Consider the following 27,764-nt stretch of genomic DNA (forward strand, 5'->3'; position numbering starts at 1 on the left):
CCTTATTTTACAGTTTTTGGTAACCTGAACTTTTTTTTTTTTAAACTTCTGGCAGTTTACCGCTTACCTTTGTACAATTTCATGTTATTCACAGGACTTGAACTGCTTAAATTGAAATAAAAATGGGAAAAATGGGGGTGTTCTATAACTTTTGACTGGTAGTGTGTGTATATATATAAACTCAGCAAAAAAAGAAACGTCCTCTCACTTTCAACTGCTTTTATTTTCAGCAAACTTAACATGTGTAAATATTTGTGAGCATAAAAAGATTCAAAAACTAAGACATAAACTGAACAAGTTTCACAGACATGTGACTAACAGAAATGGAATAATGTGTCCCTGAACAAAGGGGGGGTCAAAATCAAAATTAGCAGTCAGTATCTGGTGTGGCCACCAGCTGCATTAAGTACTGCAGTGCATCTCCTCCTCATGGACTGCACCAGATTTGCCAGTTCTTGCTGTGAGATGTTACCCCACTCTTCCACCAAGGCACTTGCAAGTTCCTGGACATTTCTTGGGGGAATGGCCCTAGCCCTCACCCTCCGATCAAACAGGTCCCAGACATGCTCAATGGGATTGAGGTCCGGGCTCTTCGCTGGCCATGGCAGAACACTAACATTCCTGTCTTGCAGGAAATCATGCACAGAACGAGCAGTATGGCTGGTGGCATTGTCATGCTGCAGGGTCATGTCAGGATGAGCCTGCAGGAAGGGTACCACATGAGGGAGGAGGACGTCTTCCCTGTAACGCACAGCATTGAGATTGCCTGCAATGACAAGCTCAGTCCGATGATGCTGTGACACACCGCCCTAGATCATGACGGACCCTCCACCTCCAAATCGATCCCACTCCAGAGTACAGGCCTCGGTATAACGCTCATTCCTTCGACGATAAATGCGAATCCGACCATCACCACAGCTGAGACAAAACCGCGACTCGTCAGTGAAGAGCACTTTTTGCCAGTCCTGTCTGGTCCAGCGAAGGTGGGTTTGTGACCATAGGTGACGTTGTTGCCGGTGATGTCTGGTAAGGACCTGCCTTACAACAGGCCTACAAGCCCTCAGTCCAGCCTCTCTCAGCCTATTGCAGACAGTCTGAGCACTGATGGAGGGATTGTGCGTTCCTGGTGTAACTCGGGCAGTTATTGTTGCCATCCTGTACCTGTCCCGCAGATGTGATATTAGGATGTACCGATCCTGTGCAGGTGTTGTTACACGAGGTCTGCCACTGCGAGGATGATGTCCTTCCTGTCTCCCTGTAGCGCTGTCTTAGGCATCTCACAGTACAGACATTGCAATTTATTGCCCTGGCCACATCTGCAGTCCTCATGCCTCCATGCAGCATGCCTAAGGCACGTTCACACAGATGAGCAGGGACCCTGGGCATCTTTCTTTTGGTGTTTTTCAGAGTCAGTAGAACAGTCTCTTTAGTGTCCAATGTTTATAACATCAATTGCCTACCGTCTGTAAGCTGTTAGTGTCTTAACGACCGTTCAACAGGTGCATGTTCATTAATTGTTTATGGTTAGCTTAGTCTTTCACAATTCGTAACATTTAATTGTAGAAAACCTTCCCTGTCTTAGGTCAGTTAGGATCACTACTTTATTTTAAGAATGTGAAATGTCAGAATAATAGTAGAGAGAATGATTTATTTCAGCTTTTATTTCTTTCACCACATTCCCAGTGGGTCATTAGTTTACATACACTTTGTTAATATTTGGTAGCATTGCCTTTAAATTGTTTAATTTGGATCAATCATTTTGGGTAGCCTTCCAAAAGCTTCTCACAATAAGTTGCTGGAATTTTGGCCCATTCCTCCAGACAAAACTGGTGAAAATGAGTCAGGTTTGTAGGCCTCCTTGCTCGCACACACTTTTTCAGTCCTTCGGATTGAGGTCAGGGTTTTGTGATGGCCACTCCAATACCCTGACTTTTTGCCACAACTTGAGGTATTCTTGGGGTCATTGTCCATTTGACCCATTTGTGAACAAGCTTTAACTTCCTGGCTGATGTCTTGAGATGTTGCTTCAATATATCCATATAATTTTCCTTCCTCATGATGCCATCTATTTTGTGAAGTGCACCAGTCCCTCCTGCAGCAAAGCACCCCCACAACATGATGCTGCTACCCCCATGCTTCTTGGTTGGGATGGTGTTCTTCGGCTTGCAAGCCTCACCCATTTTCATCCAAACATAACGATGGTCTTTATGGCCAAACAGTTAAATTTCTGACCAGAGGACATTTCTCCTAAAAGTAAGATCTTTGTCCCCATGTACACTTGCAAACTGTAGTCTGGCTTTTTTATGGTGGTTTTGGAGCAGTGGCTTCTTCCTTGCTGAGCAACCGTTTAGATTATGTCGATATAGGACTCGTTGTACTGTGGATATAGATACTTGTGTACCTGTTTCCTCCAGCATCTTCACAAGGTCCTTTGCTGTTGTTCTGGGATTGATTTTCACTTTTCGCACCAAACTACGTTCATCTCTAGAAGACAGAATGCATCTCCTTCCTGAGCGGTATGATGGCTGCATGGTCCCATGGTGTTTATACTTGCATACTATTGTTTGTACAGATGAACGTGGTACCTTCAGGCATTTGGAAATTACCCCCAAGGATGAACCAGACTGTTTACACAAAGAAGCATAGAATTTTCCAAAAAGTCTTGGTAAGCTGAAGCATTAACATTTTGGAAAATTCTATGCTTCCAACTTTGTGGAAACAGTTTGGGGAAGGCCCTTTTCTGTTCCAGCATGACTGTGCCCCAGTGCACAAAACAAGGTCCATAAAGTCATGATTGGATGAGTTGTGTGGAAGAACTTGACTGGCCCGCACAGAGCTCTGACCTCAACCCTATCAAACACCTTTGGGATGAACTAGAACAGAGATTGCGAGCCAGGCCCTCTCATCCAACATCAGTGTCTGACCTCACAAATGCTCTTCTGGAAGAATGGGCAAAAATTCCAACAGACACACTCCAAAATCTTGTAGAAAGCCTTCCCAGAAGAGTGGAAGCTGTTATAGCTGCAAAGGGGGTACCAACTTGATATTAATGCCTATGGATTTAGAATGGGATGTCATAAAAGCTCCTGTAGGTGTAATGTGTAGGCGTCCCAATACTTTTGTCCATACAGTGTGTGTGTGTGTGCGTATACACACACACATATATATATATATAAGCTTATAAGCTTTTTATTGTCCAAACAATCAATAATTTCCATTGAACATGGATTGGAACACATGACAGGCCAAAATGTTAAAGAGCCACAATGAAAGATAAAAAGAACATAAAGGATAAAAAATATTGATCGGTGAAGACCTGGAGGTGCTTCAGCAAAGCTGGAATGAGGCAGATTCGTCTTTGTGAAGGACACATGAAACAAGCCTCATACAAGGTTATACTGGAAGAAAACTTACTTCCTTCTGCTCTGACAATGTTACTCAACTCTGAGGATTGTTTTTTCAAGCAGGATAATGCTCCATGCCACACAGCTAGGTCAACCAAGGTGTGGATGGAGGACCAACACGAACTCGAACTAATATATATATATATATATATATATATCTTTTTCTTTTTACCCACCCCTAATATGAATACAGCAAATATTTTCCCATAGTATCTTATCCATGCCAGAACAACTAGTTGGTGTGGATAAAATAAGCTGTATTTATTCTTACCAGCAAAGAGCCTGATAAAGTGACTCTGTACAGTGGTATGAGAGGAGACATTCCAGCAGGCTGCGCCAAACCGAGTCAGAGAGCTCAAACAGTCATCCTACACACAAAACATTAGGGTTACCAAACTAACAAAACCCAGAGTAGTGATTCAAGACACCACTTTGATAGGACAAACTATTAAACTCCATTGAACATTAAAATAAAAAGCCTGAATAATTATAAACTGCATATCTGTTTGATTACCTGTCTGCATGGTAAACTTCCAAACAAAGGCTTCTCTTCATCCACCAGCAATCTCTCTGTGAGAGAAATGATACAATCTTACTGTACAGGAAACAGTATCTGGCAGCTTTCATTTAAAGAACATACATCTACATAAAATTAAATAGGGTTCCTACACCTTGACCATTAAAATTACAAGTACATGTGATTAGTCTTGTGATTGTGATTTTTTTTTTTTTTTGTAAAAAAAAACCCTCTTAAGCATTATTTGGACAGTATTGTACTGCAGGAAGTAGTATATTGCTCTCATACTGGTGATAAAAAGACAATTAAGAAAAGGAAGACAGACAGACCATTATAAAAAAAATCACTAGTAAATGCACAAGTTATAGTGCACCTTTACAAAAACTTGAGATGTCATTCATGTTCAAAGCAAAAATGGTGCAGGATGGGTTACACAAAGCTTAATACTTATTTGACCCCTAACCCTAAGTATGAGCAATAGTAACAGCAATGCATGGGTTTTTGATTCTCAGAGATAACCTGGGAGTGTGGACTGACCTATGGATTGAATGGTGTAGCCACAGCTGCCCCAGCACATGATTGGCACACGGGGGTCTTGCTCATTAGGGTGCACCTTCAGACCAACTTTATACATGGTTGTCCCAAACGTGGTCAGCATCTCCTTTATAGTGCTTGAGTACGGATTCCTAACGGATACAAATGAGTTTGAGTAAGGTCTTTTGTTTCAACAAGAAAACTTTTGAGTTTGAGTAAGATAATTATGGATGTTTTGTGGTCTTACTTTGGAGTGTGGTCCAGTTTGAAGCCATAAGGAGAAGGACAGTCTTCAGCATCACCTGTATCATCAACACCTTCAGCATCTTAAGAAATACACACATAATGTTTCTCTATACACAAATAGAGCCATCTTTTCTTTCAGGCAACAATACAATGTAATAAGAACATGTTCAAAAGAGTTTATTTCAATTATTTTATCAAAATGGAGTAAATAAATGAATTCATTCAAATTTTAATCAAATGAAAAAAACAACAACTAATTTTCAATATATTGTATTATTTATCAAATAAAATTATTTTATACAGAACCTCACAGCACAATCCAAAATACAATATTGGAGTTATTTTTGTAAAAAAAAAAAAAAAAAAAAAAAAAAAGAAGTGCTACATAACAGAGCATCACAGATGTGCGATATTGCTTAAATATAGTACAATTACAATTGATTTATTACTATTATTAATAGCAGTAGTATTACAGTGAATATTACATAAGCATACAGTGGTGATATATTTCTGTCATACTTTTTCCCATTTCAATTGAGCTTTTATTTTGGCAGAACCTTTTATTTTGGAGTGAAGCCTTTTCCGTTTCTGTGTTTTTGACGGTAGCTTTTCACCTTCGGAAAAGCAGGTCACTACGTGACCCAATATGATTATTAAACCGTGAAAGGCTGCTATTTAATTAAATAAAAATGTAGTCTGTATATGCCTCGTGCTACATAGTGAATTAGTGCTTTGCTCGCTGTCATCTCCTACAAACATAGCACGCAATGCTCACAACAGTGTTTTCCGTGTATGAGCCAAGGAGCTCTAAAAGTTATGAGCAGCTGGTGTGGTCATTAAATCACACCGGCTCCACAAATTCACTTTGAAGTGCGCAGCACATGCAAACTATATATTTATCTAATTAAGGCCATGTCCACACTAATACGTTTTCATTTGAAAACATATCTTTTTCTCTATGTTTTGGCATTCCGTCTACACTAAATGCGCGGTCACACATACCTTTGCCCGGTGAAATTCCATGGGTGAATATGGCGTGGGCGGATGCTGAGTGTGTGTGAATCAGCAAAAAAATAACTGCCAAGCAGTCTCTTTTTAATGCTGCACTTTATACTCTGGCAAAGTGAACCTGAAAAGAATTCGCCACTAAAATTATACCCTTGTCCACTGTGAATATTCAGAGTAGCTGTTTACGAAGCACCACCCATTCAGAGGTCACTGCCAAACCAAGCAACTTCCTATTGGTCAACACAGCAAAAGTTCACCGCAAAGTTCACTAAACTTCTTTCATCACCGAACTATCATGCGAAATTCACGATCACGTGGATTACTATTTAGATGACTGTAATCCGCCAGCGGAATTTCACCGTGCAAAGGTATGTGTGACTGCACCTTAAGATGCCGTTTTTACAGCAAAAACTTTCCCTAGTGGATAAATCTGAAAACACCATCAGGGGATTTGAGAGTTTTCAGATGTTTCAGTGTGGACGAGACGCTTTTGGAAAACGCTTGTGGTCGGAGTGTATTTCGAAAATGAAAACTGCATTTTCAAATAGATCCAAATGAATGTGGACGTAGCCTAAATCGCAGCCTTTGCGATTAAATAATCACACTTGAACATAACATGATTTTAATTTGTGCACTGAATGTTTACGGAATAACATTCGAACATCAGATGGTATCAGCTTATGGTATGAGCAGTTTTTATGAGCACAAGTAAAAGTACATGAGCGTGGTATAGGACCAGATTCAGACAGCAGTATCAGTATCATGACATCCCTAATAAATATGACATCTGGTGGAGCGGTTCAAAGAAGTCAGTTCATTTATAATCATGAAACTGATAGTGCCGTAACTACATTCACAATATAATACCCTCTTGTTAAAACCTTGTTTTTTTTATTGTTTTTTTAAACATATTTCAACTGAAATAATAAATACTCGCTTGGTTACCTCTAAAGATCACTTGAATTTATTCTAGCTGATTGATGTGATATAACTGTGCTTTGCATCTTCAAACAAAAATGCTGTCAGTTAAGCCACACCACTGTGTCTTTGAGGGTGGGGTTACTCACTGTTGGTCTTCCTGTGAGCGGAGTGCAGGGCTTTCATCTGCAGAGAGGTGATGTTCAGCCACTGGCTCAGATCAGGCTGGACACTGGTGCACATACACAAACACACACACACACACTCATTCAAATTCATCTTATACTTTAGATTTAAAAATTTTAATCCATCACATAAAAGTAATTTAAAAAAAAACTTGACAATTACAAGGCCTGTGTGTTGAAATATCTCATGTCTGCAGCATTATTTTTGCAAAATACTGCATTACTAAAATAGGTTTACAGTGCACCACATTTTCTGCTGTGTTCAGCATGTAGCATGAAGCAACAGGTTCAGCTCCGTATCTTCTGCTATGTAGCAATGTGCTGCATATGTGTGCAGTGTACAGAAATAAATATGCGTAGGTTACATGCTGTGCGCAAGAAGTGTGAAACCGGCCTAAATGTTGATCACAAATGACTAATAAGTGATTTAGCAGATGCTTTTCTTTACATCGACTTACAGTACATGTATTACTGGGACAATGCCCTAGAGCAAACTGAGGTTAAATGTCTTGCTCAAGGGCATAATGTTGAGTCGCCCCTTACAAGATTTGCACCTACAACCTTTTGGCTACCAGCCCAGATCTTTAACCACTAGACACCACCAACTTCTGATTAATATAAAGGATGTACATTCATAACACATAAAAACATATACAGTATTAGGAGCTTAGTGTGATAGCAGATATATTAATAGCAGTGCTGAGCTTGTGTGACAGGCTTCTGGGCTCTTTATCACACAAAGGGATTAGGTTGTGACATCAATAACAGGTGAGAGTATTCCACCTGTTAACTCTATCCGTAATCAGCCAATCCGCTCTGCTCATTTAGGCCTACTCATTCACCTGTATGTGGAGTGTTAATCTGCCAGGTCAAACCTAATATAACATGAGCACTTTGTAAAGTACGTTCAGCATCAGTGTTGGGATTCAAGAAGCCTGTGATGTAACATAATTAGGGGACGGCTGAGAGTCGCACTCTACGGTGTTTGTTGAAGTACCTGCAGTTGTTCTTAGTAAGGGGCAGCAGTGGGATGACTGTGTTACTCAGACATTCACAGAGCGGACACAAGAACTCTCCGTTCTCCACGTCATAACTGGTGTGCACACGCAGCCTCTGCTGCCTTCGCTGCTCTTTGGCTTGCACCGCTTCAAAATACCTGCAGGTGGAGACATTATACATAAAAGCAAAGGAATGCAAAACAAACTTCAACAGCACACAATGGTTCAGTTTCCAAAGTAAATCACATTCATTCTCTCCACAGAGAAATTTACTTTCAGTTCCTGTCTACACTGGACACAGGCGTCACGTCAAAAGCAATAGAACCCCATTTTAATCAATGATGCGGTCCACACCGTTGCGGTGCGTCCATCATGCCAACAGCAAACGGATGCCCCGTTCCATTTTGTGCTGCACACACTGGCGCTACTGCTGCCAACAACACAAATAAACGGTTTAGAACGTTCGCGTCGACACGTTCAGTGTAGACAGTGTAGACTTTCATGAGCCTGAGATTGTAAAGCGCTAATATATTCTTCAGCAGAAGCCACAAGCCAGGGTCTCATTTAAAAAAATATATTCTTATTCAATTTCCCTGTGAAACACTACATTACCCACAAATCCTAAAGCAAGATCCACCAATCAGGGAAGGTACAGTTACAAGGGATGCACCACGTGACACTCATGATAATGTTTGATGGTTACAAAGCAGTTCTGTGCTCTCGTGCTCTTAATAACAGATGTGCTCCATGTTCGGTTACGTGTTCTTACGTGCCCGGAGCGCGTCCTATATTAAGCACTCCAGATTCACCTTAATTTGACTTTTGTGTAATAACAAATATGAATGGTTGCTATAAGTTAATATACAAATAATATACCTTATGGCACCAGGTATTTGTGGACAGAAGAGGAGAAGATGTTACAATGAGGAACACATTATACAGCTGTTGTGAGTGTGAACTCTGCTACAAAGGCCTTCCTGCAGTTGTCCGCCAAAATAAAAGCTTGATGGTTTGGAGTTCCTTGGTTTAACTGGGCCGCATAGCAATGTCCCATGCAAGATTTTATTACAGAAATATATTACTATTGTATAATAAAAATAATAAACAAATAAATAAAACTATTACAACACTATAATAGTCAAGTTGACTGGGTTCCAAAACACAATAATTAAAAGTGGTCCGACACCTTTTCACAAAGTGGACAAAAACAGGTACAACGTAAATACGAAGAAATTAAAAAGGTCAGTGTGTGGTTCTTTTTAAGAGGACTCAGGTGTGAACCCTCAAACAGTAGCCTAAATCTTTTTATTGGCATTAAAGCACAGGCAAAATAAAATAGCAATATTACTTTTTGTGCAAATAGTGCAGCACTAACTGTTACTATGGAAGCGGGAATCCTGACTCAACAGTGACCACCCACTCCTATTAAAGGAATATTTTGGGTTCAATGCAAGTTAAGGTGCAAGTTTAAGGTGCTGTAAGCGTTTTTGCCATTCTAGAACTTTTGGATTAGCTATGCCACCTCTTTCCAAAACCCTACACTTAAAAGATACCAAATTAGCTTTATTGAAGCCGATATCAAGCAGGAGCGGTTGTCAAAAACAACAGCAGCAAAGTAGCGCCCTCAATTGACAACTGTAATGAACAACATGACATTAAAACGGCATTAAGCCTCAATAATTTGCTGCAACTACAATTATCATGAAAACTTGCCAAAAAACTTGCCATTCACAGAACAACACTTGTGATTGTCTCCAGCGGATGTATTGAATGTGCAATGATGTGATGAATGTTAGCGTCTGTGTGCCGTGAGCCCGAGGACTCCTTGCAAGAAATGTGAAGAATGTGAGCTGCTCTCTGAAACAGTATTTGGACACAAGCAGGTATGAGAAATGCATTATACCATAATAATTGCGATTATAATTGTGATTGTCATCACAAGCAGCTCACTCCCGCGATTTGCTATGATTGCGTTCATATCAGAAGCGAACTGTACTTGAGTTCACATGAACTGTACCCCAGACGGACCCGGGTGCGGTTCCCAGATACGCACCAGAGTTCGGAAAACAGTGTTCACATTATCCAAACTTTGACGTCATTTTGCGCACCAAAAGTGCTAGTGTGAAAGCACCCTAAATTAATTTTTGTGTTAATCAACATTATGCCACAAATTCTGTTGATTGAGCTTAACTTACATCGAAACCGGAATATTCCTTCAAGTATTGCAAATGAATTGAATCAGTCTCTCCAAACAACTTTTATATTTGTTAATAGTTTTATATTTTAATATTGTTGCTTATTTCGATTATGACGTACATCTCATTGGATGAGACGTTCATACCGTCATAGAAGAATTTAAGTAAACCGTCTTGCACATGCTGTTGTTGTTGAACTTTCATACACTTTCATATTATCCCTCAGCATCAAATGCTATTGTGTTGTGATTCATCTAGTTTGGTTCATGGCTTAGAACTCTTTAATGAAGAAATTTGTTTTAAACCACTATGGAGAAAATTAATGGGAAAGATACTTATGGAACCAAGGCCACTGGAAATGTGGGAAGTTATATACTGTCCCACTGACAGGAGAAGGACATTTCTAGACATACCTAGCCTTATGTGGTTCAAGATGATTCTTACCTCTGCCAACAGTGCGAGTGCATGATGTGTCCACAGCTGCCCGTGTGTGTGCCAAATGACAGGTCAGGGTGCATAAACAGAGGGTCATACTTATCTATAACACAAACAGACATCCACAAAACAGTGGTATTCAAATGTATAACCAAAAACACAGAGACATGCAGACATACATTAAAAGTCAAAGGTTTGGAGACACTTAATGAGATTCTCTTTAATCTTACAAACCTTTTGACTAAAGGGTCGAGCATTGATATTTGATATTAGCTTTGTATACAAATGCAAATTGTACCTGTATGTCTGAATTTCTTTTCAAAACAATTTCTTTTAAAACAAAAAGTGAAAAAATAAAATGTATGAGCTGGACTGAATGGTGAAGGAAAAGCAGCAAAAAAAGTTCCCAGCATACAAGCAAACTCCTTCAGTTCTGTTTAAAAAGCAACCCATAATGCACCTCATGAACAAATTTGAGAGAATGTCAAGTGTGTGCAGAGATGTAATCTAGACAAATGGTGTCTAATTTTAAATAATTAATGGAAGTATGGGAATTATGCAGTGCCCCAAAAACCAATCAAAAATCTTATATTTCAGATTCTTCATAGACTCAATTACTTTATTATTACTTTCGTAGAATAACAGTAAAGATTGAGTAAGTGTGCCCAGACTGCTGCCTGGTGGTGTGTATTTAATTTGCCTGTCAGATGAACCACACACTCAGACTGACCTGGGTTGTGTGGTGGTCTCTTGCGGTTCTTAGACATGACTGTGGAGCGCTGGACAAAAGCAGCGAGCACCATTGCTCTGCCGTCAGACCTGATCTCCTGCTCCTCCTGACACAAGATGCATGTCACCATCTGCCTCCGGTCACTGCCACCTGCACGCCACCGCCGCGGGCCCACACACACCAAAACACTGTCACAACAACTGGGGCTGTAAAAGCAAGAGAAGGGAATTATAGAGGTGTCTATCTCAATGCTGTGCGTTTATAAGGGTCGGGCCCTTCTATATTGAATATGTACAATATTTTACCACATTAAATGTGTACCTGTGCTCCAGTGAGGAGGAAGGGGAGGCGTCCAGCTCCTCCAGGCTCTGCTGGAACAGCTCTTTGTTCTCATTAATGAAGTGTCTCTGCATCTCTGACATCTGAGCCATGATCTTCTCCCTGCGCAGTCGTGCCATCTCTGCTTTTCTCTTCCGCTCTGCCTTATCTTTATCACGCACAGTCTATACACAAACATACAAAACCAGCGTGACAATAATGCAACATCAATGTATCATGATGCAAGTGAGTCCTTACTAGACTCACCTCCTCTTGACTGTGCCCAGAGCTGTCAGTAGGGGGCGCACTGGCTGTGCACTCTCGTGTGGTCTTGATGTTGGATACCGTCTGCGGACACATTTAGTAGAGAATGATTACAAAATCGGTTTATTTAATTTGCATCTTTGCTCTTTTGATTTTAATTGTTTCCTGTTTGTAATTTTTTTCTTTATTTAATTTCAGACTGTTTACTTATTTTATACTTGGAAAAACTTGAATCGATGTTTACTTCAGAAATACTGATTAGTTAAAAATGTGTATTTAATATGCTACGTCTACATTAGCATGTACGTTTTTGCTGTGGTATCGGAATTAGTATCAAGAACTATGAATTCGGACTGACACTGTTAACGACTACAAACATTTTGTAGGCTTGGGATCAGTGCGGTTTTTACGTATAGATAACTAAAAGATTTTCCCAATGATTATCGATGTATATTAGGATTTTTCCCGATATAAATAGGGCTGCTCATTGCACACTAGCCTTTAGATGTGTCCCAAATTACACACTATACACTTAGAAAATATACTATGCACTCAACCATGTAGTGTATGAATTTTCAAAGCGTAGTATCGTACCAAATGGAACATTTAATGTTTTTATACTACACGGAATTTGCAGTTGAACAGCTGATGGAAGTGACGTTTCAAGCGCACGTGATGTGTTGCCATTATCTTTAGCACATTAGCCAACCTCAGTTCAACACAGTATCTTAAACAACATACATATTCACACAGCTTGGTGTGACATTAATAGGGGTCACATTTGTAAGGTACTGTCTTCACTGACGTTTCGCTAGCTGCTACAGTCTTCATTATTTACAACTGCTTTGTCAGACCAGCAGCGCAGCCAGGTAACGCCACCCCATCCGCTATGGACGGCAAGACACATGTGCAGAGTGCATGAAGTGTCCAACATTCCACAATGTTACGCCCCCTTGTGGTTTCCCAAAGTCATTACGTCAGACTACACTGACTGAAATGCAACTGGCTGAAAATTGAAAGCACACAAATTAGGATTGTAATTTAAATGTCTGCTGTTGTTAATATATCGATGCCTCAAACTTCAAAAAAGAAAAAGTGGCAATCAATAATCAATATATCGATATTTTATGACATCCCTAAAATGTTGGTATCGTGACGAGTATTTTTGAGCAAAACTATACCTTCTAGTTTGTTTTAGAGTTATATCAGACAAATAATCAGAACTATTATTAATCCTTTTGGATAATTGGAAATTTAGACCACGAACTCTAAACACTGGCAACACATGCCCTCCTCTGCTAGTGGACAATTGCACTATTTACACAGTCATTCTAGAGACAGGTGTCTGACAGTCAAAAAAAGGATTTTTGCTGCTTGTTCAAGTTACTTCATTAAAATAAACTAAAGTAACACAATTCTAGAACATTGTCACAACTTGATTTCATCGCGTTCTATCCATTTAAATTTGTAAAATGGAAGTTTACTTTTCCATGTGAGTTGGGACTACATGAATACTTTTTGTGGTGTTAATGTAACATTGATGAAACTGGGCAGGGGATTTCTATTTCCCAGCATACAAATGTTGAAATGAACTGTAATTTTATGCACTTTTGAGCAACATGAGAATAGTAGGAGATTTGTTATGTTTAATGTTCTGTAATCCGCCTTTTTCCTTGGGTCTTACTGAGGAAACAGATGTGGTGCAACTTCCGCAGCAAATCGTTTTAGAGCATTCGCAAGCTTTGGCCGCAGTCATTTTATACCATGTTTACAGTTGGTATTAAGACGTGTTTAGGATAATCCGATAGCAAATGGTCAGCGCTAAATATAGTTGTAAACGGGGTGCAAAATGTTTTGTAATTGGATCACAAAAAAACACATACCGAGGTAGTCAAAAAGCCACATCTCATGAGAGGTGTGAATGTCCTCCTGAGCGCCACCTCCCAAACAACCACTGCGCCGAACAAAAAAAGTTTAAAATTACGTGCGTATTTAAAAGGTAATAAAGGTCCGATTGGACAACTTGAGAAAGCGATTACATACCCAAGCACGAGAACCTCACGGCTCTTCCTCAGTGTGTCTGTCTGATATCAACATGCAGGGTGAATGTTACTCCAGTAAGGTACTCCACTTAAACAACAGATAATTTGTCTTGAAAATGTTACGTTTGTGTGTATTTTACATTTTAATATAATCGGGGAGAAACAGTGCACCAGTTTTGTTTGTGCCTTCTTTGTCTTTATGACTTTTTTGCAGTTTATTCTCGTACAGCGTTTCAACACAGTGACATAGTGACTGATGCATGTCATCGTGAAATCAGACACCCTCTCCTAGAAATCCCAACACTGCAATGAAAGAAAATGGACGTATGCTGCAACAACAATGGTGTTTATTTGATAACGGAATTAACTCCCACATTTCACGCCAAGCATCGCAGGACGTAGGAAAAAGGTGGACATTGGTATTTAAAAAGATTGTCTGTTACGCTGGAGTTTTGGGGGTTACCACTGCGGTGAACCAAGTGAAACTTGATTCCAGTACATTGTCCTTACACTTGTTCACATGGCATATACTACATGAATAAAGTAAATTAAGTTGTACCAACATATGACAATGCATAAACCCTTTGAGTTTGACAAATCTAGTGAAGTTGAGTTAAAACTACAATAGTACATTCATTTGACCTAACCCAACTAATTTATGTTGGCTCAATGAAACTAACTTAATCTGAATGAAAGACAAAAAAATTATTTCTACAATTCAATTAAGTATGGGTAATGACTTTTTGAGTGTAGTATCGAGATGCTTTACCTTGAGGATCCAGCGAATCATTTCCTTGTGCACCTCCAGATGAGGAGCGTTCTGCAGGGTCTCCAATAAAGCCAAGATACTGGGAGTGTTTCCAGGAGCCTCACCTGGCCCTACAATGAAGACATCAGGTCAACTGTCTAATCAAGCATGAGTGAGTGTGTGTGTGGACATAAGACAGAGAGGCAAAGTCATTAAACAGAGAGCCTTACTGGAGATTTTGAGAGTGAAGTTGAAGCTGGTAACATTATCTTCTGTGCTGCTGATGAGATGCTGCTGTTCTTCAACAAGACCCATGCCTATCAGATGCAGCACCTGAAGGAGACACTAACACTGAACTCTAGACTACAGTTTGCCAGCATAGGTGATGTTTAGAGGCATGTACATCTGGGGGAGGGGCTCGGGATGACACCAAAATAAACCAGCATGTACAGTATAAACCAGTATGCTGTGTTGTTGTGAATTTGACGAATAAAACTTTTAACTGAAACTGGTGTTTTTTGAGAATGAGTAGTTTCTGATCAAGTGTCATCACAGGCAGATAATAGTGATAACACTTTACAATAAGGTCCTTTATGCTAACAATATTAAATGCATTACATCATGAATTAACCAAAAAGAACAGCATTTATAAATCTTGGTCAATGTTAATTTATAAATGTACAATTGTTCATTGCAGTTAGTTCAATATAAACCCTCAAGGGACAAGGGAAATCTTCCAATTTTATGGAAATCTGTGGTGCTTCCTGCAGTTCTTCAGGCACAAATTCCATGAGGGTCACGTTACATGTTGATAAGATGGCCACTTCCTGTTAAAGTGGGCGGTTCTTGGCCAGAAAGAGCAGCAAAGTAGACCAGACTTCATGCCAATAGTCAAAATTCTGACTTAAATATATAAAGTATATCAATATATGACCTACTCATGTATTGCCAAGATGGTATAAAAGGCAAATGCAGATGTCTTCATTTGTGCAGGTTTTCTCCCGCTCACACACGTACCCTCTGAAGCATGGACTCAGACCAATGTCCCCCGCTGGGTTCCATGGCCCACTGCAATACAGCTCCCAGAATGCTCAGTAGTACATCACACTGTAGGATGTTCACCAGGCTGGCAAACAGCGGGCAGAACCGAGAAAGAACTGGAGGAGGCAGAGCTAAAAACACACATGTACAAATCAGGTCAAACATCTGCACTGACATTATGAACATGGACTGCATTTATAGGTTAAAATATATGTAACAGAGTTGGCTGATTTGAGCAAAAATGTATCTTCATGATATTCCCAAAATAAAAATAAAAAAATACATCATTTTTACCTTCGTGGGGAACTATAAATTGATCGGAATGCCCATTCCCTGCCATGTGTCTGCGTTTTGTACAACCTCAATTTTTTACCCATATAAAAATATATATTAAAATAAAACCTTAAAAACATTATTGTTGAATTAAAATACCTGAGTCTTCCCCGTTTTGCCTCTTAATCTTTCTCTGAGCCTCTTCAGCCTAAATGACAGTAAGACAATTCATTTAAAATGGGTTTAAAATTGAACAATTGTGCTTTGAGAGTTGTAACATGCAGCGTTACTTTAGATTGGTCAGCTCTGGAGTAATGGTGGAAGTAAAGATTGAACATCTTTGCACACTCTGGCCTGAGTTTATAAAGTCCTCTGCCTGTCACACCAGGCTTCCTGTACAACACAAATCACACATGATTACACACAGAGGCACAATCCAAATCTTAGTTCTACACATCTTTAAATCAGGACACTCACTTAAACGAAGCCACACTATCGATGACCCTCTCCATGCCTGTCTCCTTATTCTCCTGTGGGTAAAAGACAGAGACAGGGACTAATCAGTTTTGCTCAATTAGAGAGGTAGAGTCTAAAATGCCACTAGGTGGCAGTCATGTCCCAGATAAAGAGGTTTAGATTTGCTTGTTTGTCCTTTTTAACATGTACTTTGTGAAATTATCCAATAATTCACATGTTGCAAATTGTAATACATAACTCAATCTTTTCCTGACAATCAAGGCTTGTGTAATTGTAAGATTCTAGCAGCAATTTTAAACCATATGCAACCATGTGATCTACTGTCAAGCCAATGTCGGTCTCTGCACAATGACGCAGATGATTACGGATGGGACTCGAAATGAATTGACCATTTTGTTTCTGATCTCGTTTCCACTGAACGATTTTGGATCCTTGGCAACTCCATTAACAATACTTTTAGTAATCTGAGGAAGAAAGAATGGACAGTGTTTGGAAAGCAATTCTTATTTCATTCACAGTAACCTCCTGTAAAATTAGATCAATTCAGACTTCCAACCTGAAATAAACTGTATTACGCAATTCTTGTAATAATCAGGTTATTGCCCGTTAAGGTTTTCAGAAATATTGTACCTTGCAGCCTCTCTTGTTATTTCTCATAAACCCACATTAAGAATTTATAAAACAGTTTACAATTAGGTTCCATTTGTTAACTTTAACAACATTAGTTAACATGAACTAACAATGAACAATAATTTTACAGCATTTATATCTTGATTAATGTTACTTTCAACATATAGTAATACATTTGTAAAATCAAAAGATGTATATTTTAACAATAATGCACTACGAACTAACAATGAACAATTGTATTTGTATTAACTAATGTTAACAAAAAATTAACAAATGCTGTAAAAATATACTATTCATTGTTAGTTCATGATACCTAACGCATTAACTAATGTTAACACATTTTTAGAAAAGGTGCATATATACAGATGTTTAATTGTGGGAAACAATGAATAACAAGCTTGAAACTTGCTTATTCACTCCTGTGTAAAGCCAACTAACACATTGAATGTTCCGGAACCATTTTCGAAACCAAACGTCATTCACTTTCAATATTAAAAAATTCCCAACCCCATCCAAGAAACATATCTAGACAGCAAGCCTGGATGAAACATAGTCTTTCAGGCTGAAGAGAAAAAGAGATGTAAGATGGGATTTAAATGTATCATATTAAAAGTGAACCAAATGCACAGTGATAAATTATTCCATAGCCTCGGGGCTGGAACAAAGAAGACACAAAAGTTGTCTTCAGTTATACAGGAAGAAAACTATACTCCAGTACATTCTATAAAAATGGCAATAAATATTGTGCAGAAGTAATTCATCCCATTGGGTGCAAAGGGCTTTTAAATAAGAGGCTGCAGCCCTGTATATTTAAAACAGAAGGAACAGAACTGTTGATTTGACAGACATTTATATGTACAAATCAAACAAAGTTTAACAATGTGTTAAAGTTGATGTGGGTACTTTGTTCAAATATTTTATTCTCCATCCTAAAATTGGTGTAACACACAACCTCTGATTAGCAATGATTAGCCTAAGATGAAAGCAATTTTCAAATAATAAGCAGCACTGTAAAGATCGCTGTGAGGATTGACTCACATTCTCAGGCAGGGCTTTGACCAGCTCGCTGTGGGCCATGGGTCGAATGCACAGCTGATGAACAATCTCTCTTTTTATCTCATCAGTGCTCTCCACCTGACCAACACCTGCTGTGTATCGCTCACCTGAAGAAACAAAAACACTTGCATGACTCATTTATTCATTTTCTACTGTGTCTGATAATCATAACTGACAGCTATAGCAAAGCTCCAGTGTGTCAAATATTGATCAGGACTCACCGACGACCATAATAACCAGGTGCAGCATCTCTTCAATTAATGTGTTATTCTGCTGAACAACATCCTGAGAGATTGAGAGAGAAAAATGCATAGTTGGCAACAGAAATAAAAGAGTGAGAGGATAGAGAGGCAGGAAAGAGAAAAAAAAAAGAGGGAAAAAAGGGAAAAAGATAAGATTGCAAGGTAAGAAGACCTTGTTAGCGTTCTCTCTGCTGCATCTCTTCCTGAAGTCTGGTGCACTGAAGATATGATAAAGCTCAAAACGACTCAACACAATCATCAGGAAGTGGTTTGGATCCATCATGGACGCTCCAGCCTAGATAAAAAAAAAAATATATAATAATAATAACAAAATTGTACATGACTTTTAAAATCTCATCAAAACACAAACAAATTAAATTTCACATGAAGAAAATGAACATCATTATTTGCACTGTGACATTTTCATGACAATTAAGCATTTTTATCTGCAAGCGCTTTTCATTTGGAGTTCCAAGCGGTGACTGATGCTGGCGCTGACCCCCTCCCCCCGATGCGAATCCTGAACGCAGCTTTACGATTCCTGTAACAAAGCGGATAGCCACAGTCTGGCGGCTGATTAATATGGTAGAGGAGGAGAGTTTAAGATATTTAATGCCCATTACAATGAAAATGCAACTTATGGGGACTAGTTCTTTCTATTAGTCAAACTCCCACTTAAGTCTGATTTGTAATTCTGCGTTGAACCTACGGTGTAGGCTCTGCGTAGTGGCCAATGCGTTGGTTTGCATTTATAGCCTTGGTGTGTCTGCATCATTCTGCGACTACACAGCCAAAGTGTTAATTACACATTCATGAATAAACAAAAGCAATGTAACTTGTGAAAAAAGTATTTATTAAATTATTGTAGCAATAAAAACGAGTTGAAAATATGTGAACATGTTGAAATTTAGGTAGGCTACATATTATTTATTATAAATGTTGCCTGTATTGCAGGGAGCAAATAAATGAGAAAAATACTGTATGCTTGCTCGAGTCGCTAAAATAATAATAAATAACTATTTTCGCATAATTTTGATGGAACGTGCTGAAAAATAAATCATAAAACTAATTAGTAACTATATCTCGATTGGCGAACACTAAATAGGTGTTTTTTAAAGACTTTACAATGCATATAGGCAATATAACCAACTCTTACTACATGCTTTTTAATTTGCTAACAAATTAGAAGTGTTTCATTTCCATAACTTATGAACTATGATTATTATGTGCACAATACTGTCAAACATACATCAAAAATCATTGTGCAGATCGGAAAGTTTGCGAGTAGAACACAACACATATTGTTTTACTTAAATATCAAATTGATATCAAGTAAAAGCCCTGAGATATCATTATCATGATGGGGGGCAGTCTCTTGTTACAAATTGCACCAATCACAGCTGTTGTCATCTCCGTCGATGTGCAGTTACATTTTTGAAGAGGTGCCATAACCGCAGAAGTATAAAATCGGCCTTTAGACTCTGTGAAACATTTAATGTTAATTGAAATGGTGATTTTTAAAGATAAAGATTTCTATCATTATACTGTGAAAGGCTTTGTTTGAAAAATTTTAATAAAACAATATATTGTTAAATATTGATTTGTTTTATTTCCTAAAAAGGAAATAAATGCATTTTGACAGGAATAGAAGTATATTTATGGCACTTTTCCACTGCATGTTATGGCTCGACTCGACTCTGCTCGCTTTACTTTTGTGAGCTTGCTTTTCCACTGCAGTTTAGTGCCGTCTCAATGTGGGTGGGATTATAGGCTGATCGTCATAGTTGCGTCACCTCTACTGCCATGCCGTGACATCATCTTAAACGTGACACAAACATAACTGACCATAAACAATAACACGACCGCTAGCTGTTAGCTACTAGCTCATTGTGCTGCATAAAGCAGATGTTGCATGGTGATTTTACACAAGTGTAACAGTTAAATTGGCCTGGTTGTTTTTGAAGCAAGCTTTCCAGCAGCTGGTCAACTAAATAAAGTGAAGCTTTCAAGCAGAATATAGAGTTAATGTAACAAAATGTACCATCCTCCATCGTGGACTCCAACAACGCCGAGTCCAGGGCACTCTCCCTCCCATTGCTCGCCGGTCTATTGCCATAGATAGCGAACCATTTGGTCGAACCACTTCCACTTTCTTCTGTTTGAACTACTCCGGCTGTTGTGGTCCTTGATGGTTCTGTAGTCACTTAAGTTTTTTTAACTTTTCCCTACACTGTTGGTAGGTCCAGTGGTAGCCGTGTGCGGCCAACAGCTGAGACACTTCCTGAAAGACTTTTTCGTTTCGCGTAGTTTCGTTCGTCGCTAACGAGAGGAATGTCTGCACCTCGTTTATTGACCACGGCGTGGTTTTGCGCACAGCCATTTCTTTTTACAATTTGAAAGTCCTGTGAACAAATGATGTCACTGTTGCTAACTTTAAAACTAGCAGGTTGATGTCCCGTGTCGCAAATCCAGTGACGCTGGTAGTGACTATTCTCTCTGACCAATCAGTGATCTGCAGGGTTTTGACGTCACATTTTGTATCAGCTCGGCTCGGAACTTCCACCGAGGTGGTACTAAAAAAAGTACCAGGTACTATCCACAGTGGAAAAACCCCAAAAAGCGAGCAAAGCCGAGTCAAGTCGAGCTGTACCGTGCAGTGGAAAAGCCCCATTAGAGTTACATTTCAAAGCTTTTCAAATCTGCGATTAATCGCGATTATGAAAAATTATGCAATGAATTGACTGACAGCACCAATTACATTAAATGACTGTTTTACAATGATTTTTTTAACGATGTAAAAGTATTTTAAAATGTAAATATCTGATTTATTTTTACAATAATGAGATTTTTACAGCAATTAGAATGAGAAAGCTTAATTGTCATAAATATAATGTCACAATGAAAATCATATTGGTCGCAAAAAAAATCATTCAATTGCAATGCAACATACATTTAGCATTATTTTGGGGTGAAATATGACCTGGACATGTTCTTGACAGACTAATCTACCTACAATAAATGTAGCAATGTTTTATTAGAAAAGCTTCAGAGGTAGTCTGAACAGTACTGACCTGCAGCATGATGAGGTCTTTATCAAACATCTCCATCCTGCACTTCACGTTGTGATAATAATAGATCTGTAATGACATTTCAAAAAAGACAATCACTATAGAAAGGAAAAAAATATTAACACAAATGTTAAACCATCCAACAACAAAAAAAGCAAAAGCTTCTTGCCTGATTGACCAATGAAAAGCCATTTCTTCTCCACATCCCAGCATGCACCTGTGCACAGAGCACTAAGCAGCGGAGTGGGTGCTCAATCAACATGGGAGGGCTCAGTTCACTCTGTGAAAGGAAAGAAGGTCTCAAGAAGTGCCAAGACATGTGTGAAAGGCCGAAATGATCAGGATAACTAAAACAAACTTACCAGTGGCAGCTGTTCAGGGAAACGATAGGCCACATCTGTTTTGCTCAGCAGAGCATGTAAACCTATGGGGAGAAACAGAGCAAGCTCAGCTGATCTATGTTGTGCATGTATATTCAGCACATACACAATGTAGTGCTTAATCTTGTTCTGCACACACTGAGTTCAGTTATTCATGGGAGTGACAATAGCGTTTTTTAACCTAAAGAATTCAGGTATTTGAAAATAAATAAATAAAATAAAATAGTTGGAATAAAAATGGTTGGACGTTAAAACATCTTTGGCTGCTTTTGGCAAAAATAGCCAACATCAAATGCTTTAAGCTCTTGGCCTCCATGTTTCTTGAGTACAGAAACATCAATTGCAATATCGGGAGTAACTCCTGTATTTTGTACACACACACAAAGAGGGTTAATCTAGGGGATTCACACCCACACTGAAATGTGGTTGTCACTCCCAAAACTTTGTAGTGTATATGGGGCATTCTTGCACTGTAGATTGTGTGACAGCATGTCCGTCCCACCTGCTAAAAGGCGGGACACGGGCAGGTGTATGCTGACTTTCTCCTGAGAGACGCAGTAGCGGATGGTGTCCACAGAATGGCCGCACATGCTGAGGGTGATGGGCTGCTCTCCATCTGTGAAACCACTGTGGCAGTGAGTCAGCGCGCTCAGGCACTTCTTATAAGCTTCAATCAGCACTTTCTCCTGTACAGACAACAAACACACTCATGTTGTATTATGGGCTCCATGTTGAATAATGGGTAGCCAAAACACCTACATAACACCAAATGATTCTTGGTGTGTGAGAAGTGTTAATTTTTACACAGTATTTTGCTTTAGTTTGTCTTTTGACAAATGTCCTTTAAAGTTAGTCAATATGCCGTTGTGTCATATTCATTTTTGTCCATTTTACTTAGACTGAAATGGCATGCAATTTTAGACAACTAAAATACCTTTTTATGTGCAAAAAAAAAGAAAAAAAAAAAGTGTCAAACTGTAATAGACCAAATTTCCAAATATTGTAAAAAATGTGTAATAATTTATTAAGCATGTATCAAAGATATATAAACATAAAATAAAACATGAGCAAATAGGGATGCACTAAAATGTTTGGCCGATAAGATACCGATTTTATCAAACTATTGCCCGATACCGATATTTTGCTACTTACCTTATTTTGTCATCGGATCACTGTTTTGCTCAGAAATTATGTTTTAAAAATGTACAAAGAGGTACAAAAGCTTTTTATTGTTCAAAAAATAAATTCCCATTGAACATGGATTGGATCTGTGGAAATCTTGCCAAAATTTTAAAGAGAGCCACAATGAAAGAAAAGCAGAAAATAAAAAATGAAAAAGTGAAAAATAACTAAATTTCAAAGCATGATGATTGATGTGAAAAAAAGATTAATTTGTACTTCTAAAACATTTTTGCACTTCTGTTTTTGCAGTTCAAAACTACAGAACTCACATTTCACATGTTTGTAATGTATATAAAAGAACAACACAAATTCATTCATATTATGCATCTGTTGGGAAACTCCAAGGAAATGTCAACCACATTATGGAAAAATAAAAAGTTACCCAAGGAACAAAACGCCCTTTTAAGTTCTACTGTGGTATAATGGATAATGCCATACACACCGCTAAAGGGCGCCGCTTGCTTACACAATGCTGACTGAATCGCTGCATGCAGTCTTTAAGCTTTCAAAGTTTAATAATCATGCAAGACTATATTGCGATTTCAATCTTAACTCAATCAATCGTGTAGCCTTAATGGATATCATACCGATATCTCAGAAGTCAAAGATTGCTGGTTTTAAAGCGTTTTGGATGGTTTTACCTCATCATGTATAGATTAGTGCTGCTTTCACAACTGTCACTTCTTTAGTGACCGTTTTTCCTGTGAGAACGAGAATGATTATAAATTAAATATTACATGTTCTGAGTGCCTACCCTTCTACATTCTGTGGTTATCATTATTTCTGGATTGTGCATTTGAATTCACAGTTTTTACAAAGTGATCATTATAAATAACCCATTGGTTTTTTTATATCGGCATTATATGCTTAAAAGTGATTACATCGGTGCTTCCCTATCAGGAAATAGTCCTTGTGAATACCTGAGCTCTTGAAATGAAATTTGTATATTGAAGAATGAGCTACCTTTCTTGAAGTAACCGAGTTGTGAATTCTTCATGCCTTTGAAACTTTGTCTTTTAGAGATGGTTTAGGATACTGCATTACATAATGTGCATTGTTACGTCAACAGCGTGAGTTACACATTCTAACTAGAACACGGTTCAAGTTTACCTGTGCATTTGCTTCACTGTCTGTGCAGACAATCCAGAGTTTCTGGATATAGATGATTCATTTCACATATTTCTTTATCTTAATTTTTCCTCAACAAGTTTAAATTAAAATGGTTTATCGCCATATAATTTGTTTTTTTAATCTTGTATTCCTTATCATTGACAAAAATAAATAAATAATTGTTTGCAATTTTGTTGACAAGATTAACACTGCTATAGAGTGCGTGTCTGACAGGACTCACATCACTGGCACACCATTCCTGCATCATAGAAATGATGTGTGTGAGCTTCATTTGTAAGGTGAACGCTGCCTCCCATTCTGGCTCCATCTCTATGTGCTGCCCCACTTGACGCACTACCGGGTCCATTCCCTGCAAAGAGGACACACACAGCCGTTTGAGTGTCTAATCTCTATAACCCTTCACACAAAACCCTCTGGTCAGACTGGTATTATCACCTGCATGCATTTTAGCAGCTCCAAGAAAGCATCAAAGCCTTTCAGAAACTTCTCCCTGAGTTGGTCGCCCCACTCTGTTGGACGGCTTATCAGGACATACCTGCAGAGAATGACATCATGGGAACATTCATACACTCAAAGAGAGAGGGGAATTTCAGATACTTCTCAAGAAATGGGACTGTATTAAATGTGCATGAAGTTAGGGTTTTGTTTAATGCAACCAACAGGATTTTAAAAATCCTCTATATGGCATGAAATAAATAAAAAAAAAACCTTGGTTGGTTGCTTTAAATGTTGGCAAGACAGACCTTTCTTGTCTAAGTGGGCGGTTCTTGGCCAGAATAGGCTGCAATGTGGACCAAACTTCATGCTAGTAGTCAAGAGTCTGAGTAAGTCAGAATGTATTTGGAACAGCGGACAAATTTGGAGAGAACACGATTTTAGGCTAACAAACACACACATGTTCTCCCAGTATCTTACTTGAGGTCTCCTATAAGGCTCTGGACTCGACGGAATTTGAATGCCTGTTGCGCTGTATAGCGTTCAAACTGAAAGCGGCCCTGCAGGTCTCTGTGTCTGAGGTGGTCCACAAAGGTGCGGATAATGGTGGTCATAAGGTTCTCTTCTGTGATCAGCATCCGCGCCTGAGAGACGGACAATGAGGAGGTGGTTGAGAGACCAGGGACACTGCCCACAGCTTGTCAAAAAGGCTAAATGTACCCGTTTCTAGAGTGCCAGTAGGTACATAACAACAAGCAATGCTTCATTTTCTCCATTACGTTCTCTTTCAAAAGTGAGGATTAGATTGACTAATCTGATTACGAGTCATTTTTGTTACATGGTGTTTGGCATTATAGCTTTATCTGCCCTTGATTAGTGTAAAATAAAATGTACAATGTGACCAACAAACTGTCACCCACTTAAAGGTCAATACAAATGTTAGTAGTGTAACCATTTTTTGTACATATCCACAGGTGCAATGTGAGTGGAGCCTTTCAATTCATTCTCTAACAGAGCAAGCAGGCAGATATGCATGGGAGCACAGTAGAGTGGAGCAAGAAACATTTATGGAACAGTAAACAGAAAGTAGGAAAGGGAAGAGGAAGAAAAAATTGGAAGAAGAGGAAAGATGAAGATCGGTAGTAGTAGTAGTAAAGGAAAGGGAAGAGGAAGAGAGGAAAAGGGGGAAAAAAACAGACTACACGGGAAAGAGAAGAAAAGAACATGAAAAGGGAAGAGGAAAATGGTATGAGAATATGCAGAGAAGATGGAAAGGGAAAAGTCAGAAAGCTGAGGAAAAGGGGAACAGTAGAGGAAGAAATGTTAAACAGGAAAGAGAAGAGGCAGAAAAAGGGAAAGAAAAAAAGAGAAGATGAAAAGAAGAGGAAGAGAAGAGAAAGGGGAAAACTAAGAGGAAGAGGTAAAGGAGATAAAGAAGAAAATGGGAAGAGGAAAAGGAAGTTGGAGAGGAAGAGAAGAGCCAGACAAAAAAGAAAAAACAAGAACAGAGAAAGAAAGAGGAAAGAGAAGAGGATGGAAAGGAGATAAAAAAGGGAAGAGGAAGAAATGAAAAACAGGGAAGAGAATAGGCAGACAAAGAGAGAAAGAAGAGAGAGATGAAGAAAAAGATTAAGGGGAGAGAAAAGGAAGAGGAAAATGAGAGAAAGAGGAAAGGGGAAGAGAGGAATAAGAGATGAAAAGGGAAGATATGGGGAAGTGGAAGAGGAAAATAGGAAGAGAAGATGAAAAGGAAGTTGGAGAGGAAGAGGAGGAGAAGAGGAAAAGGGGAACAGAAAAGGGAGAAAGGATCAAAAGGGAAGAGAAGAGGCAGAGGAAAAAGAGAAAAGACAAAAGACAAAAAAGAAGTCAAAAGGAAAAGAAGAGGAAGAGGAAAAGGAGAGAGAGGAAAATGGGAAGAGATGACAGACGATGGAAAGGGAAGACACAAAGGAAGTTTGAAAGGAGAGGAAAAGGGGAAGAAAAGATAAGAATAAGAGAAGATGAAAAGGGAAGAGGAAGAGAAGATGAGGAAAAGGAATTTGGAGAGGAAGAGGAAAACAGGATGAAAAGGGAAGAAAAGAGGTAGACAAAAAAGAAAAAACAAGTACAGAGTAATAAAAAGGGAAGAGGAAGATGGAAAGGGAAGAGGATACAGAAGTGGGAAAGCAGAGAAAAAGCAGAAGATGAAAAGTGAAGAGGAAGAGAAATCATGAAATGAAAAGGCCTCTTCCTCAAAGCAGGGTGTCTTTCCTTGCATGCACTTACCAGAGAAGGCACGGTGAACATTTGCACAGAAAGGTCAGTGACGGAGAACTCCCTGTCGTGGTCGTCTTTCACATAGTCACTCTGCAAGCGCTCATAGTTCTGCAGGCAGCAGTGATGGAAGCGGAGGAGAGGAGAAAGAGGCAGAAGAGAAAGGAGAGGTATGTGGATTGATGGTACTCACCACAGTGGGGGCGGTGAAGAGCTGCACTGACAGAGAGGTCACTGACACTACACGCTCGTGATCATCCTCCATAAAATCTGTTTGAAGGCGCCGGTAATTCTAAGGGAAGGGGGGGGAAGGGGGCACATTCACCTTCCAGGTCAGAGGTCAGGGGCCATCATGGCCTGCAGTTTTGTCCCGACTAATTTCTATGTCATTGGCGCATGTTAAGTAACACCACAGCACAAGTCAATCCTGAGAACGGGATACCACTGGATGTGTGGAGCCTGGGGATTTGAGTTAAAGCTGACCTTAAGATGCTCTGTTTTTTAGCAGACTAGAGTTGTTTAAGCCAAGTAATTTGATTAAAGGTTCGAAACTCTGCCAACACATGCTATCAGTCACACCTGAGTGCTCTTGGCACACTGAGAGACAGAATTCTTGCTGTCACAGGGCGACTGGGACAGACACAACATGGGAAGTCTGAGGACTGCAGTGGGCAGGGAACCAAAGAGAGCAAAAGTAATGCTGGAGAGTTATACTATATATACACACACACATACATACACACATACACACACACAATCACTCTTCAAGATCACATCCCTCACTGAACAGGAAAGATTTGTCTTATCCTCACAGATCTATGCTGGATCAAGGTGAGAGGGTGCACATTCAACATTACAGGAGGACATGGGTAAGTCAATTTCAAGGTTCTGTTGTGAAATACTGTATCAATTCCATTTAAACACCAAGTTGTGCTAAACCTTCTTGTACTTACAGTGCATCCGGAAAGTATTCACAGCGCTTCACTTTTTCCACATTTTGTTATGTTACAGCCTTATTCCAAAATTGATTAAATTCATTATTTTCCTCAAAATT

The 27,764-nt window shown here is 39.1% G+C and overlaps 1 protein-coding gene across 5 annotated transcripts in view; it reads right to left on the reverse strand.

The window, feature by feature from the left end:
- The window catches only part of ubr2 (ubiquitin protein ligase E3 component n-recognin 2), a 67,463-nt gene that overhangs the window by 14,787 nt on the left and 24,912 nt on the right, over window positions 1–27,764 (reverse strand). For 2 of the 5 annotated variants that reach the window (XM_051648054.1, XM_051648056.1), the window contains exons 11-37: window positions 26,904–27,002; window positions 24,938–25,101; window positions 24,458–24,557; window positions 24,243–24,371; window positions 22,212–22,395; window positions 21,692–21,753; window positions 21,499–21,609; window positions 21,333–21,398; window positions 18,434–18,556; window positions 18,241–18,304; window positions 18,002–18,126; window positions 16,334–16,386; window positions 16,147–16,249; window positions 16,016–16,064; window positions 15,560–15,714; window positions 14,773–14,875; window positions 14,564–14,673; window positions 11,756–11,836; window positions 11,492–11,673; window positions 11,171–11,376; window positions 10,450–10,543; window positions 7,810–7,968; window positions 6,777–6,859; window positions 4,703–4,781; window positions 4,459–4,607; window positions 3,919–3,974; window positions 3,676–3,772 (exon numbers count right to left, since the gene is read on the reverse strand). In XM_051648054.1, the coding sequence (XP_051504014.1) occupies window positions 3,676–3,772; window positions 3,919–3,974; window positions 4,459–4,607; window positions 4,703–4,781; window positions 6,777–6,859; window positions 7,810–7,968; window positions 10,450–10,543; window positions 11,171–11,376; window positions 11,492–11,673; window positions 11,756–11,836; window positions 14,564–14,673; window positions 14,773–14,875; window positions 15,560–15,714; window positions 16,016–16,064; window positions 16,147–16,249; window positions 16,334–16,386; window positions 18,002–18,126; window positions 18,241–18,304; window positions 18,434–18,556; window positions 21,333–21,398; window positions 21,499–21,609; window positions 21,692–21,753; window positions 22,212–22,395; window positions 24,243–24,371; window positions 24,458–24,557; window positions 24,938–25,101; window positions 26,904–27,002 (2,986 nt within the window). Of the gene's footprint in view, window positions 1–3,675; window positions 3,773–3,918; window positions 3,975–4,458; window positions 4,608–4,702; window positions 4,782–6,776; window positions 6,860–7,809; window positions 7,969–10,449; window positions 10,544–11,170; window positions 11,377–11,491; window positions 11,674–11,755; window positions 11,837–14,563; window positions 14,674–14,772; window positions 14,876–15,559; window positions 15,715–16,015; window positions 16,065–16,146; window positions 16,250–16,333; window positions 16,387–18,001; window positions 18,127–18,240; window positions 18,305–18,433; window positions 18,557–21,332; window positions 21,399–21,498; window positions 21,610–21,691; window positions 21,754–22,211; window positions 22,396–24,242; window positions 24,372–24,457; window positions 24,558–24,937; window positions 25,102–26,722; window positions 26,822–26,903; window positions 27,003–27,764 lie in introns of those variants that run through there. The other 3 variants (XM_051648052.1, XM_051648055.1, XM_051648057.1) reach the window with 3 other exon arrangements.

This window comes from Myxocyprinus asiaticus, chromosome 21, assembly GCF_019703515.2.
Source record: "Myxocyprinus asiaticus isolate MX2 ecotype Aquarium Trade chromosome 21, UBuf_Myxa_2, whole genome shotgun sequence".
Taxonomy (NCBI): domain Eukaryota; kingdom Metazoa; phylum Chordata; class Actinopteri; order Cypriniformes; family Catostomidae; genus Myxocyprinus; species Myxocyprinus asiaticus.